Source organism: Monomorium pharaonis, chromosome 8 (assembly GCF_013373865.1).
Source record: "Monomorium pharaonis isolate MP-MQ-018 chromosome 8, ASM1337386v2, whole genome shotgun sequence".
Taxonomy (NCBI): Eukaryota; Metazoa; Arthropoda; class Insecta; order Hymenoptera; family Formicidae; genus Monomorium; species Monomorium pharaonis.
Genome location: NC_050474.1, coordinates 14,001,232 through 14,015,632, shown reverse-complemented (window position 1 = coordinate 14,015,632; position 14,401 = coordinate 14,001,232). Strand labels below are relative to the sequence as shown.

At 41.3% G+C, this 14,401-nt stretch overlaps 1 protein-coding gene across 1 annotated transcript in view; it reads right to left on the bottom strand.

The window, feature by feature from the left end:
- The window catches only part of LOC114255598, a 131,469-nt gene that overhangs the window by 68,466 nt on the left and 48,602 nt on the right, over positions 1–14,401 (bottom strand). Inside the window, exon 5 of the mRNA XM_036291578.1 lies at positions 8,991–9,268. Coding sequence (XP_036147471.1) covers positions 8,991–9,268 — 278 coding nt within the window. The remainder of the gene's footprint in view (positions 1–8,990; positions 9,269–14,401) is intronic.

The following is a 14,401-nucleotide window of genomic DNA, read 5'->3' as shown; positions in this document are numbered from 1 at the left end:
AGCACGATCGATCGATAGATGTTGAGTTTCCTTTCCTTTCGTTCTCTCCTAACACGCAGCCTGAGTGGCGCGACGGGGGAGGAGAATTTCACGGGCGGCCAGAAAAGAAAAGAAATTTTCTGCGCCGGACGTAACAGACCTAAATTTTCGGTATACAAAAAGTGTTCTCTATTATTTTTTAGTGTATATATATATATATTGTAACCGCCGCTCGCGAGCGACGGCCAACTTCGCCTCCGTCCCTGGTCGCGGCCCTGAGCCGCCCGGGTGTCGGGGCGACGATCTTCGCGAGGTTTCTCGACGTCACACTAAGTTGGGCGCCAGGTACGTTAAGCGTACCACTCTGTGTGAACCAACTCGCAAACAAATGTTACAATACTTGAATCTCGGGAAAGACGGGCGCACGCTAGGCGACCGGGGCGTTAGCGGCTCCAAGATCCAGCTGCTCAGCCCTCAAATGGCAGAGGGGGAGGTTCGGTGCGGGCGGATGGAATCGGGAAGGCGAGAGAATTACGTACACGACACAAATGTAACAGAAAAAGTAACAGTTGTATTTGACCGTAAGAATTACAATAGATGACGACTCTGCAGAGCGGTGGCGGCTCGCGCGCGTTACCAGCTGGCCTCCGCTGGGTCAAATGGTGCGAGAACGGTATATTGAACGAGCGGGTTATGATGCGTACGCGGGAGCTCTCCGACTTGTCTTACGCTTAACCCGGCGTCGTTGGAGGACGCCGACTCCCGCCAGGATGACCCCGCCAAGGGCGAACGGGACGGATCGCAACTCCGAGCCCGCGTGACACGCGACGGACTCGTGTTCTCCCGCGCCCCAACGATTCTCTCGAAAGATAAGCGCAATAATTATTAAGTATTCGCCAGTCCGGCTGTATAAGACGATTGCGTCGATAACTATCAGAGTACGCTCACCGAAGAACTCGCAGTAACAGTGCGATCGACCAAATTATACAACAATAACGACTGAATTCTTACACGACGCGACAAGATACAGCACGGGAACAACCCGCGACACGACGACCGGACGAAACGACAATTGACTCGGCTGCGGATCGGGACGCACACGCAACGCAAAACTATCATGAAATACACAGCACGCAGCGAAATCACACGGACGGGCGCGATCGGGCGAGACGACGAGGCCCCGTTGAATCCGCGAGCTCGGGATTCTCATAAACACGCCGAAAGATTTTGCGATAAGTACGCGATTTCCTCGCGGCTCGCCCAACCCGCGAAATCGGTGGCTTTACAGTATGTGTGACGCTCGTCTCACCACTTCGCCTCTCTCCTGCTGGCCTCCTCCGGGTCGGGATGACTTCCTTACAACTCGGCTCGGGAACTCGGGACACACACACAGTTTTTATCTCTACGTCCGCAGCACGAGTGAGGGATCCTGGATCTCGCGGGGGCCGCTCGGCGGCGCGCCCCATTCTGCCCCCGGCGTTCCTGGCCCTTATTGGTTGATTTCGCGAAAATCGATTTTCGCGCAGAGCGCGGTGCTCACGCTGTCGCCGGCTGATCGATCCACGCACGGCGGTCGATGATTATGGGCCCCGGGCACAGGAATCCTGGCGCTTTCTCGCGCGCCCGGCTCTTTTCTCCTCGCCCGGCGTATCCTCCGCCATCGAGACGTCATTTCCTCCTCGACGGGGCGTCGGCGCATCTTGAGTTGTCGTGATTCTTCCGCCGGACTTCCCGCGGTATCGGGTCTGCAATCGCCCCGTCGGGATGTCGGCATCGCGCGCCGTCGCTGGGTCCTGAAAGCGTGATTTAGCGGCAGTATCGGAATTCTTACATGGCACAAACGGTAGGCAAGATAAGGGCGGCATTACCTGCTTAAAAGGTAACCCCCGCTTAAAAGGGTCTTCTTTGACTCCCTCGTTGCCCGTTCTGCAATCTCCGGGAAGATTTCCCGTTGAGACGAGACGTCCGACAACTACAACGAGATCTTCATAGCCACCGATCTCCGCCGCACCCGCGGTATAACGCTCGCAAAAATCTTAACAAGTAATTAGATGGACAGCACGTGGGACGTCACACACACAAAGTACAAGAGAATACGCTTTTGCGTCCGCTCCCGAGCGAGAGGACGCAGGACCCGCGGGATGTTATTGCGTAAGGGCCCTCAGGGCCTTGTGACGGACAGCAGCCTGCGGCTGTCACGTCACAATATATATATGTATGTGTGTGTATTTTATCCCTCGTTCTGTTTCTTTGTGTTCCTCTGATTATTATATAATATAATTTTCGCCTCTTCATAGTGAAAACGAAGAATATTTTAAAGATAAATTTGACTAGAGATAACAAAAAAAAAAAGAGAATTGATACAGTAAATAGGAAAAAGAAAAACCGAAAAAGGAGAGAGAGAATACACAAACATATATATGTAGGTACATACATCCTTATATGTACATACGTACATATAAAAATAAATACATACACATAAACATATTATTAACAATGTTATCCTTTATTTTGTTGTACCTGATATTCTTTCTTATTGCGTCTCTTTCTCTCTCTCTTTCTCTCTCTCATAATAATTTTTTATTGCAAAAATATATATACTATCTAAATAAGATGATTAATAGTACAAAATACGCGATATCCAAACAAAATTATTTTATAGATCCAAACAAAATTATTTAAAAGAAAGTAAAAAAAGGCGCTAAGTGTGTGTGTGCGCCTCTAAGAGAAAAACTATTATGTTAAGTAAATTGTCTTATTATTATATTGTATTATTATTTTATTGTCTTTTCTACAAAATGATTGATATGAAGTAAATGCGCCGACTACGTGTCAACCTTGAAATGGAAAAAAGATAGACAAAGTACATAAACGCGTGTTTTCAAAAATAAATGTAAGATCAATACAATTAGTTAAGTATATTAAAAAAACATTAAATAATTAAATAATTAAAATTAACTAATAGAATTATAATGAAGCAATAACGGGAGCGTCCCAGATGCGCACAGTAATAAACGGACACAGCATGCTGAGTGAAACGGACACAGTAACAAACGGACACAGACCAAACGGACACAGTAATAAACGGACACAGTAACAAACGAACACAGTGCGAAACGGATACAGTAACAAACGGACACAGTAACAAACGGACACAGTAACAAACGGACACAGAATGCGCACACTGCACATGCGCACGGACCAAATGCAATCCATGTACATTGCAAGCAGAGTAAAGTCTACATAGGTTAGCGACTTGGACGGGGTGGGTGCAGGAGGGGGGCCAAAGGCTCCCTTGCACCCCCCCCCCCGTGTGTGTGTGTGTGCGCGCGCGCGCGTGCGCGCAAAGCATTCACTGCATCGCATGGGTTTGCGACTTTCCGTGTGTGCATTTGGTCCGTGCACATATGCAGTGTGCGCATTTGGTCTGTGTCCGTTTGTTACTGTGTCCGTTTGTTACTGTGTTCGTTTGTTACTGTGTCCGTTTGTTACTGTGTCCGTTTGTTACTGGGTCCATTTATTACTGTGTCCGTTTGGTCTGTGTCCGTTTGTTACTGTGTCCGTTTCACTCAGCCTGCTGTGTCCGTTTATTACTATGCGCATCTGGAACTCACTCGCAATAACTTGGCGTGCCCGGCTCGTTGAAACGCAGTGAGCTATCAATGTTATACAATATGGAAATTATTTGTACAAATAAAATAATGAAAAAATAATAATTAAATAATAATCAAAATTTTACAAAGATAAAAAAGAAATGTCAAGTACATAAACGCATTCAAAAATAATACGAGATTAATACAATTAGCCATGTATATTTGAAATAAAGACAGGAAAATCCTATAAAATCTATTAAACAATTATTTAAAAAATGGAAATGTTACAAATAATAACAGATAATAAAGCAAAAACTGATAGAAGGTAAAACAATACCCAAGACACATTAATCGCATTCTTGTATATATATTTAATTTATTAATATCAATAACATAGAATCTTGGAAATGTAGAAAAAATGCGGGGAAATGTAGAAAAAAGCTAGGCACGCCAATTTTTGCTTCACTGTAATCCCGTTGGTTGATTTTAATCATTTAATTATTTAATGTTTTTTTTAATATACTTAGCTAATTGTATTAATTTTACATTTATTTGTGAAAGTACACGTTTATGTACTTGGTCTACCTTTTTTCCATTTCAAGATTGACGCATAGTTGGCGCATTTACTTCATATCAATCATTTTGTAGAGAAGACAATAAGATAATAAAACATTATAATATATGGGGAATTGTTGGTTGGGTTTGGCGTCGTAATGAACAGAAGGCCCCCTTAAAATATAACAATACGTGCTCTTATATTTAATCTCTTTGGTACAACTGTAAATGTGTCAATTTGTATTTAATGTAATCTTGAGGTAGCCCCGGAAGATGGTTCGTTCTGGTTGTCGTCTGCCGTAAGCCTCAGTCTCGGAAGATGGTTTGTACTGGTTGTAGAAGGATTAGGCGGCACCCGAAGGTGCCTGAAGGCGGTTAGGACCTCCTCTATTCGTCGCTGTCGCTTCCGAATAATTCACGGAAGGCTTCCCGCTTCCTCTCGAGTATGGCGCGAGGAATATGTTTCCCGGGCGTACGGGGGAGCGCACGAGGCGTTTTAGAAGCTTCCGGCGAAATCGGCGAGGCGGCGGTGATAGCCTCCGGAGTGGCCTACGTGCCTCTGGTGGTTAGGTCCGACAAGACCCGTGGCCCGGTCGCAGTCTGCGTTGGTCGACTGACGGTGATCACAGGATCGGAAGTAGTGGTCTGCGTCGTTCGGCTAACAGCTCCGCGTCCTACTGTCTGCGTGGCCCTGGTGACCAGGGGATAACGTTGAGGTCCTCTCGGTTGGAGTCATGGGTCCCTCGGCTTCTCCGGAGAGAACGCTATTTTTATGAGCCACCACGGGACGACAGTCTCTCTCGCTGGTGGATTCTCGGGCTCCAAAGGCTTCGACGATCTCTTGATATCCGGTCGCATCGGATTGGTCCGAAGACCACGGTGACCGAGTAGGCGGCAGCGGGGCAAAATGCCGGATTATGTCTTCCGGAAGAAATCCTGGAAGTACCGGAGCTCGCTTGTGTCGAATATCAGGACGCCAAGGCCCTGAGGTACTTCTTATGAAAAACAGAAGCTGCTGGTACAGGCCCTTTGGTGAGCTCGCTATACCGCGTATGAAGTTTAGCTTGATCCTTCGTCGTGGGTGGTCTCCTTATGTAAACCATAAGTTGTCATCTTACTCCCGAGTTTGAGGCGCCGCGCTTTCGCCTAGTAGCGGCCGCGCGCACTACTCGCGGTCGCCGGGGTCGCTGAACCGGCCGCGGACGCTGCCGCCACATAATAATAAGACAATTTATCTAATATAATAGTTTAAACAATTGACATTACTCGAAAAGTTATTAATATTTTTTTATGAAAGGTACACTTTTCTTTCGCCACAAAAGCTATATTTTCCTACAATTTCCAATGCTTTAGTTAATTTTTAAGAAAGTAATAAACAATTTAAGAAAAATGGCCATTTTGCATAGTGCGACGCGTAAGCAAAAAATTGCTTTTTCCTTACTTCAATTTATAATTTTGCAATGATCTCCATTTTTTGCAAGGTTGGGAAACCTTAAAAAAGTAACGCATTACCGTTACCGTTACTTAGAAAGTAACAATTCGTTACTTTTTTCGTTATTTTTTGAAATGCTAAAGTAAGATGTTAGATTATAAAATTACATTATTTAATAATCAATATTAAAACTTAAAACTTTAAACTAGTTTCTATATAGCAAGTTTTTTATCCCATACAGCACGGGGAGCTCCCGGGGAGCTCCCGAGGAGCTCACAAAATTTTTCATAAGCTTCATTTAAGCTTCCAAAAGATTCGCACGCAGCTGCTATGTCCGCTTTTGAGAGCTTCTTTAGAGCTTCATTTGAGCTCGCAGGGAGTTTATAAATCATGTTTTAAGAGTTCCCTGCGAGCTTCAAAGTAATTCCCGGGAAATTTCTATATAAGCTTTCCGGGAGCTCTTATGTCCGCTTTTGGGAGCTCCCTGAGAGCTTAGATGAAACTATCAGGGAGCTTATATAAAAGCTTCACGGGAATTATTTTGAAGCTCGCAGGGAGTTCTTAAAACATTATTTCTGAACTCCCTGCGAGCTTAAATAAAGCTCTCAGGGAGTTCTTAAAAGCGGACATTGGAGCTGCCGGAAAAAATTTTATTTTTATATTTTCTCAATTTTCGGAAGCTCTCTCTGAGTTGCGAAGGTCCACGAACTCTCTTCGTGTAACAAAAACAATATATTACACTTTGCTGCTAGTGAAGTACTAACTGCTAGGTAAGCCGTGAGTGATGTTTTTCTTTTATAAGCCTTTTGGAGTAAATTTTCTCACGAGAAGGAAGAGCGCCGTGCCTTCGCCTAGTGGCGATCTTGCGAACTACTCGCGGCTTATGACTATACATGCAGTACATTAATTTACCCGATATGTTCAATCTCTGGGAGTTTGTTTTGTCAAATTTTGTAAACTTCTTAAAAACTCAGCAAAACGAACTCCCTGGGAGCTTGTTTTGTCGAATTTTGTAAGTTTCTCGGAAACTCAGGAAAACGAACTCCCTGGGAGCTTGTTCTGTCAAATTTTGTAAGCTTCTCGGGAGCTCAGCAAAATGAACTCCTTGGGAGCTTGTTTTGTCGAATTTTGTAAGCTCCCCGGGAGCTCAGCAAAATGAACTCCCTGGGAGCTTGTTCTGTCAAATTATGTAAGCTTCTCGGGAGCTCAGCAAAATGAACTCCTTGGGAGCTTGTTTTGTCGAATTTTGTAAGCTTCTCGGGAGCTCAGCAAAATGAACTCCCTGGGAGCTTAATCGGAGCTTTGTGCTGTATGGGATATTAAACTCAACTAATAATTATTCTAATTTTTTATATTAATAACTTTATTTTTTTAATATACTTATCTTTATAAGAATTTATATTGTAATTCACAAATGTTATTTTGTCAAAAATTTTTTATAAACTTTGTTTTTAAAAGTTAATGTCGTTATATAGCATTCCAATATTCACTGCCAATATTGAAAATCTATAGTTCACGTTTCATATACACACACATATACTATAGACTTTTAGACTTTTAGTACTAGCAGTGACTATCGGAATGCAGCCTAAGATATAAGTAGATAATATTTTTCAAACATATATTTAAAATATATTATAAAATATTTTTCAAACATATATTTAAAATATATTATAAAATATATGAAAATAAATATTTTATAATTACATTTATTGCACGTAACCTATAATCTAGCAGATAGGTTATACATTGTATGCATTTGCGTATTGAAGACGACTATCTAGAGTCTTTTAAATCTCAAAATAAAAGGTTTACGCATCGCATCAACAGAATATTTCAACAGGACATTCTCATGTGACACTGACTTCCAGCGCCATATCAAGATATTTTCATCCAATCAAGAATAATGCGCGCGACCAGCACGCGATCTATTGAACAAATATAAAAGATAATAGGGAACTAAAGTAACGATAAAAGTAACGGCTGAATTCGTTACCGTTACTGTAAAAATGTAACGACGTTACTGTTACCGTTACAGACATAAAAAAGTAACGATTTGTTACTGAAAAAAAGTAACGAAAACAGTAACGGCATTACTTCCCAACTCTGGTTTCTTGCGAGTGGCAAACGTATCTATCTACACACGTTAATTGTGCTTTACGCAGAGTCAAACCTGAGTTATCAATTTTTTCCTCAAAAAATGATAATTCGACTAGACTATATATAATACATATAATAAAGATTTGAAGATGAGATTTCTTGTTTGTTTCCATTTTCAAATTTAAATGTTTAGACTTGTTTGTGTGTGTGTGTGACTTTCTAAGAAATCTTTCAATTTATAATTTTTTATTGTCGAATGGATTTTTGTTCTTAGATTTCTCTTTGAAATTGTATATTAAATCGGTCCATCTTATACAGATATTTCCGACAGTCTCTCGATCTTTCGTACCATTATTATGGTAATGATACATTCTAAATGGTATTTTAACATCTTTTACCATTTCTGTAAGCGTATTCGATATTTATAAAGATACATTGCAATAAGAAACTACAGGTATATGAAGATTATAACATTGCAGTGTAGCAGATTGTGCAGATAAAGAAGCGGCTTTGATAGGTGTGTATCTTTGTTTCATCAACCATTACAAACAACGGCTTATTAATTTCCTAAAAAACACATAGATGCACATATATTTAAAAAACCATTTATATTTAATATTTATTACAAGAATTGGGTATTAATTATTAAAATACTAAAAATTAAATAATATGGTTAAAAAAATAATTCACTATTATAACTAAATTTAGTTAATTGAAATGAATTTTAACTTCAACTAGTTATTTTTAAAACACATAAACTTGTTAACTTTGATTTTTTTTGTTAAAAATTACGTAATTAATATTCCAGTTAAAAATTTACTTATGTTTGAAAAAAATATAATCATGTAAAAAACAGTATTTATTATTTTATATAAACTTAATTTAAAATAAAGTATTAAAATTTATATACATGTGAATCCGTGTGTATATATATGTGATCCATACAAATTATTTTATTATTTATTTTTCTAAATTAACAAGCTTTTAATTTTAAGTAACAACTTTTAATTTAATCTAATTTTAATGTAACTTTTAACTAAGTTTGTTTTTTATTCATGCAACTTTTACGTAACTAAATTAACTTTATGATCCATTAATTTAACTTAAATTTTAAAAAATGTTAATTTATCCATCTCCAGTTATATAACTAATAATATTGCGATTGTTATCTGAAACTTTACACACTTGTTTCTCTTCCTGAAAAGATCTATTTTCAACGTCGTGTTGGTTGTTAATGTACTGCAAAGCAATTTTAGAATTATCTCTAGAAAATTAATGGAATAACTTATCATAAGCAATTGTTTCATAATATGATGCAGTTTTGTACATACAATTATTCGTTATACAATGATTTGCTTCTGAAATTGATTCTCCTTTGTTAATAAGACAATCAGCGGTTTTGTTCATCGATTTTGTTACGTGATTTGATAATAGATTATCTATATTATAACACTGTAGTGATACATAATCATCCTCTACCACGACGCCATTATCTGTTTCTCTTGATTTATCCTCCTTAACTCCTTTTGGGACATGTATAGCTAACTGTTCGTCGTCTTTTGAATTATGAAATTCATCTAACTTCTCAATCTTTTGTTGCAATACCTGTCTGTATTTCATTAAAAATTATATGCAGTATGTTAACGAAAAGAAACGTAAATAAAAATACATTAATAGATAATGATAACTTAGTGAGCAAAAAACATTAAAATAACGCTTAGAAATATTGTTATATAATTAAAAATTTTAAAAGAGAGATAATATGTATATTTTTTGAACGTTTTAAAATTATATTACATAAATATTTTAAAAAGATTATTTAATTTTTGCAAAATATTGTTAAAATATTTTAAAAAGTACGTTATCTCCAAGTCGAGTAAACACGCGCCCAGATGCGCACAGTAATAAATAGACACGGCTGAGTGAAACAAACACAGTAACAAACTGACACAATGCAAAACGGACACACCATGGTGGCAATCGGATACAATAACAAACAGACACATTGCGAATCGGACACATTACAAAACGGGCACAGTGCGAAACGGACACCCCGTGGCAGCAATCAGACGTAATAACGAACGGACACACCGTGGTGGCAATCGGACACGGTAACAAACGGACACATTGTGAAACGGACACATAACAAAACGGTCACAGTGCGAAACGGACACAGTAACAAACAGACACAGTGCGAAACGGACACAGTACAAACGGGCACAGTGTCAATCAGACAGAAATAAATTCGTGCAAAATTTTTAATGAAATTTTATTGGCATGTGGTATTTACTAAATGTAGTCGAATGTAAACAGGGGGGAGGGAGGGAGTGTGAGTGGACGTCGCTACGCGTAAAAAATCGCACACCCATGTGGTACAGTACAAAGCGTGAATACACACACACACACACACATACACACGCGCACGCGCGCGCGGAGGGAGTGCAAGGAGAGGCCTTCGCCCTCCTGTCGCACCCACCCCGTCCAAGTTGCTAACCCATGTATTATCTGCGATGCGGAATTGTATCGTGTGCAATCGGGTCCATGTGCAAACGGGTCGGTGCGCAATCGAGTCCATGTGCAATTAATTCTGTGTTCGATTCAAACGCTATGTGTTCAATCGCTGTTGTGTCCAATAGGGTCTGTGTCCGGATAGGGATTATGTTCGATTAAAATTGTGTCCGATCGGAGCGGTGCGCAATCGAGACAGAGTCCAATCAGGTCCGTGTCCAATTGTTTATGTGCGCAATCGGGACAATCCCAAAAGAACATTCTTTGTATACCAAGAATTTAGGCTATTTTCAAACCGCTAAAACTCAGCAAAAAATCATCGCAGAAACAAAATCCAAAAAACGTTTTAAAGCTTGAAACTTTTTCTTTTAAACGCTTTTTGGCAATTTCAGTCATCTTTTTTTACCAACATGGCAAAATGATAAACCTTGAAAGAATCACAGAAAATTTCTGTTATTTGCATCTTGTAACGAGATCTTTTCCTTTTATTTTGACCGTTCATTGCTGTGATATTTATTCCAATTTTTATTACCCGAGGTATGGAAATTTCAAGAAAAAATGGTTATTTTAATTTTCATCGCTTTTTACTCGTGAATAGGGCAACGTTCCGTTTCACGCATGATACATTGTTCGTCTTTGTTGTTTGTTTAACGTTAAACGAGAATGAATGATGCATTATGCGCATCATACCTGAACATGGAACGCAGCCTAGGTCAACGTACAACGCCCCACAGAAAAATAATGGAAAACTGAAAGTTTGCATTTTCGAATGCTGATTGATAAATTAGGAAAAACAGTTGGGCAAATTTGGCACGAAATTCCACAGAACATTATTAAAAGGCGCATAAACCATATTAAAACGTTTACAAGTAGTAATTGATCAAAGAACGTTAGTGTTTATTACTGGGGAGTAATTGTACTATAAAACTTTGCTTCAGTGATGTGATTGGATCTTTCTTCACGACAATATATTGAATTAAATGAAAACCGTAAAATATGCGATTTTTTACGTAATCTTTGAACGCAATTTGTTAGAAAAATTAACTCTATGAAAAAAGCAATAATAGCATTCAAAAATGCAAACTTTCAGCTTTTCATCGCTTTTTTGCAGAGTGCTGTATGTTGATTTGTTCAGGAGTAATAAGCGATGAAAGTCAAAATAACCTTTTTCTTCTTACAATCTCAATAACTCGGTCAAAAAATCGCACAACAATAAACGATTACTCAAAAAAGGAAAGATCCCGCTATAATATGCAAAACATAAATTTTGTATAATTTTTTTCACGCCAGATGCAGCGCAGCAAAGTCGCATAAAAAATTTTTATTTTAACGGATTAAGTTTTATTATCGTCCCATTTAATAAAAAAAGCTAACTGAAATCGCCCAAAAGCGATTGAAAAAAATTGTAAGCTTTAAAACGCTTTTTGGATTTTGTTTTTGTGATGATTTTTTGCTGAATTTTAGCGGTTTAAAAATAGCTTAAATTTTCAGTATACAAAAAGTGTTCCCTATTTTTTTTTAGTAGTGTATCAATTTTCTTCTAAAACAAAGTTTTAGAAGAAAATTAGGACAAAAGTATATAGATTTATGCAGAACAAATATTGCTATTGATTTAATCTTAATTAGTTGTTTGAAGATTACATCAAATTTTTCTTCAATTTCTTGAATACAAATTTTCTTTTTTTTGTAAATTCCTGTAACTTACCTTGAGAGCTTTCCAAACACTATAATAAAATATTTCTTTATAAAGTACTTTTCAAGTTATAAAACTTGAAAATTACGATATGGCCGATATGCACGGTATCCCTATATGTTAAAAGAATAGGTGACGGCAGCAGCAACTAAACTCTACATTTACGAGAGCTTTGTTGTTCATAAAAAGAATTAAAATAATACTTTTGCGTAAACAAATCGTAACTCATATTACGAATATAAAAGATGGTGAAATAAAAAACTTGACCCGGTTGGTATTAATTGCATTCTTGTATATGTTGTGACGTGGTAGCTTAGCTGCCACGGGTAGCAGCGTCCCTCCCCCGTCACAGGCTGCGGATTCGCGCCGTACGGGGAAAATAGGCGAGAGGCGAGAGGAGATCTCCAGGGGGAACCGCGACGGGCCTAGCGAGCGTATTATTAATTTTTCATATTTTTGGTTTCTTTGCGCGGCGACCGCCTCTCGATGGAATGCGGCGAGAGAGGAAGAGAGAGCGACGGCGATGCGGGGAAGGAGGAAGGACGCCACCGGAGCCCGGGAGAGACGAGCACGCGGCCCGCGCGGGGACTCGGCGTGGCCCGGAAAAGCCACGGCCAGAGCCTAAAGCGGTGGTGCCCGCCAACACCACGACGGAACATCTCGGAGGGCTGTGGAGGAGCCCGGATGGGACCGAACGCATCGGGGGAGGCGGCGAGTCCTCTCGCAGGGGGCGGAGGTCGCCGCGTGCGCTGCCCCGGCTCGGGCAATGGCCCAGCGGAAAAAGGAAAATTTCGCGGGGGCCTGCGAGGCTTCCGGAAGGATTACGGCGCGCACGTCCCTGCGGTCGCAGGACTGCGTGCCTTGCAGCAATTGGGTCGCGGCGCGGAAACAATGCGCATGACCGAACGGGGGGTCGCGGCGTCGATCCGAGATCGACCGCGATCCACCCCGCTTTTGCGTGCGAGCGGTCTAGGCGTTAGGTCGCGAGTCGTGCCTAAAAGGGCGAATTATCGGTGTGGCTTGTGCGAGGCCTCAGCGAGAGCGAAGGGACGAGCCTAGAGACGAGGGAGGACATCGCCTTGGAGGTTATCGGTGAGGTGGCCTGCCAGGATAATTTCGTGTGAACGGTTGCCGGCTGGCGGGGTGCCCCCGGGCCCGTTCTGCATCCGTTTTTGTGTTGGTGCGTGATTCGCGTGGGCCGCAGGGCGGTCATACGTTCGCGTAATTAATTGGGGGATTTGTCGGATGCAAGCGGGCAGGGCGCCGACGCGCCGAGTTATGGGGAGGACGGTAGTGAGGACGCTCGGGTTCCGTCGGAGATTCCCCTCGACCGTGTGCGCCGCAAAGCTCTCGCTCGAGCGAGTAGCGTGTCGCGAGTAGCGGGTGGACGGGATTTCCGGTTTCGCGACGGGGTAGGGTGCGGCAGCGGCCGGCGCTTACTTTGTGACCCCCGTGAGCCACGCGGTCGTGTTCTATAGTTGCCGGGAGTGTCGGTACGTTCGAACGCCCGAAATTCATTGTGCGCGGAAGATTCCATCGTCCGTCCCTGTCGGCCGTGTGCCTACCGCGGGAGCTTCCCGCGTATCTACCGTATATACCGGCCAGGCACAGCGCCTCAGTTTCTTCCCGGACCACCTGCAGTTAGTTAGTCTAATCGCCTTTGAGCTTAGCGAGATTCTAGAAGTTTCCTTTGAGTGATACGCAGATATAATCGAATCGCCTTGATTCTTTCATACGCACTCCCTCGAGCCATTTAATCTACGCAACCGCACGTAAGGTTGAGTGGAATCTCGAGCCGCCCTCGGATTCCACGCGCGCGACCATGGCTGCAGCCGGTTCGCGGAAACCAGGTCTCCCATTTGCGTCGCTGTGAAAGCGATTATCGAGACAAACGTACAATCTTTCTTCGAAATTACTCGCACCTCATTTCCTAACGTTATACTCTTGCGATTAATCTTAATAAACTTCAAAGGGGGCTTTTGCCAGGCTCGCACTTGGGGCTCGGATTTTCCTCGTTGGGTTCGTCCCAAACTGAGTGTATTTTTTTTATCCACGTGCTGAATCAAGAGTTTCCTACCAATATACGTGACAAACTATCTCGCCTATCGACAGGTCCGAAAGGCGGGAACGCGACCACACGCGCGGTTGTACAACCTTTTTTGTAAAAATTTAAGAATTACTTTTTTTTTAATTACATTAAATTTCATTATACATACTATTAAATGTATTAATTTTATAGGTAAAGGAGGGGTTTATCATGACGGTGGTGGTGGTGGTGGTGGTAGTGACGACAGGGTTCTTTGTCATGCAGGTAATATTAATATTTCACTATACACTAATTTATAGCCTTTCACTTGCGTACTCACACGCGCGCGCGCGGACGCATACGCATTTGGGTAGTACTTAAGGAAAGGTCACTGTTCTCCGAATTTGTTAAAACTTAACAGTATTATGTGTTTTTGTGCGTAGAACACGAATCTGGCAGAAAAAAAGTGTCGCTCTGCCCCGCAAGACGAGATATTAATCGTTAAAGTTCACTAT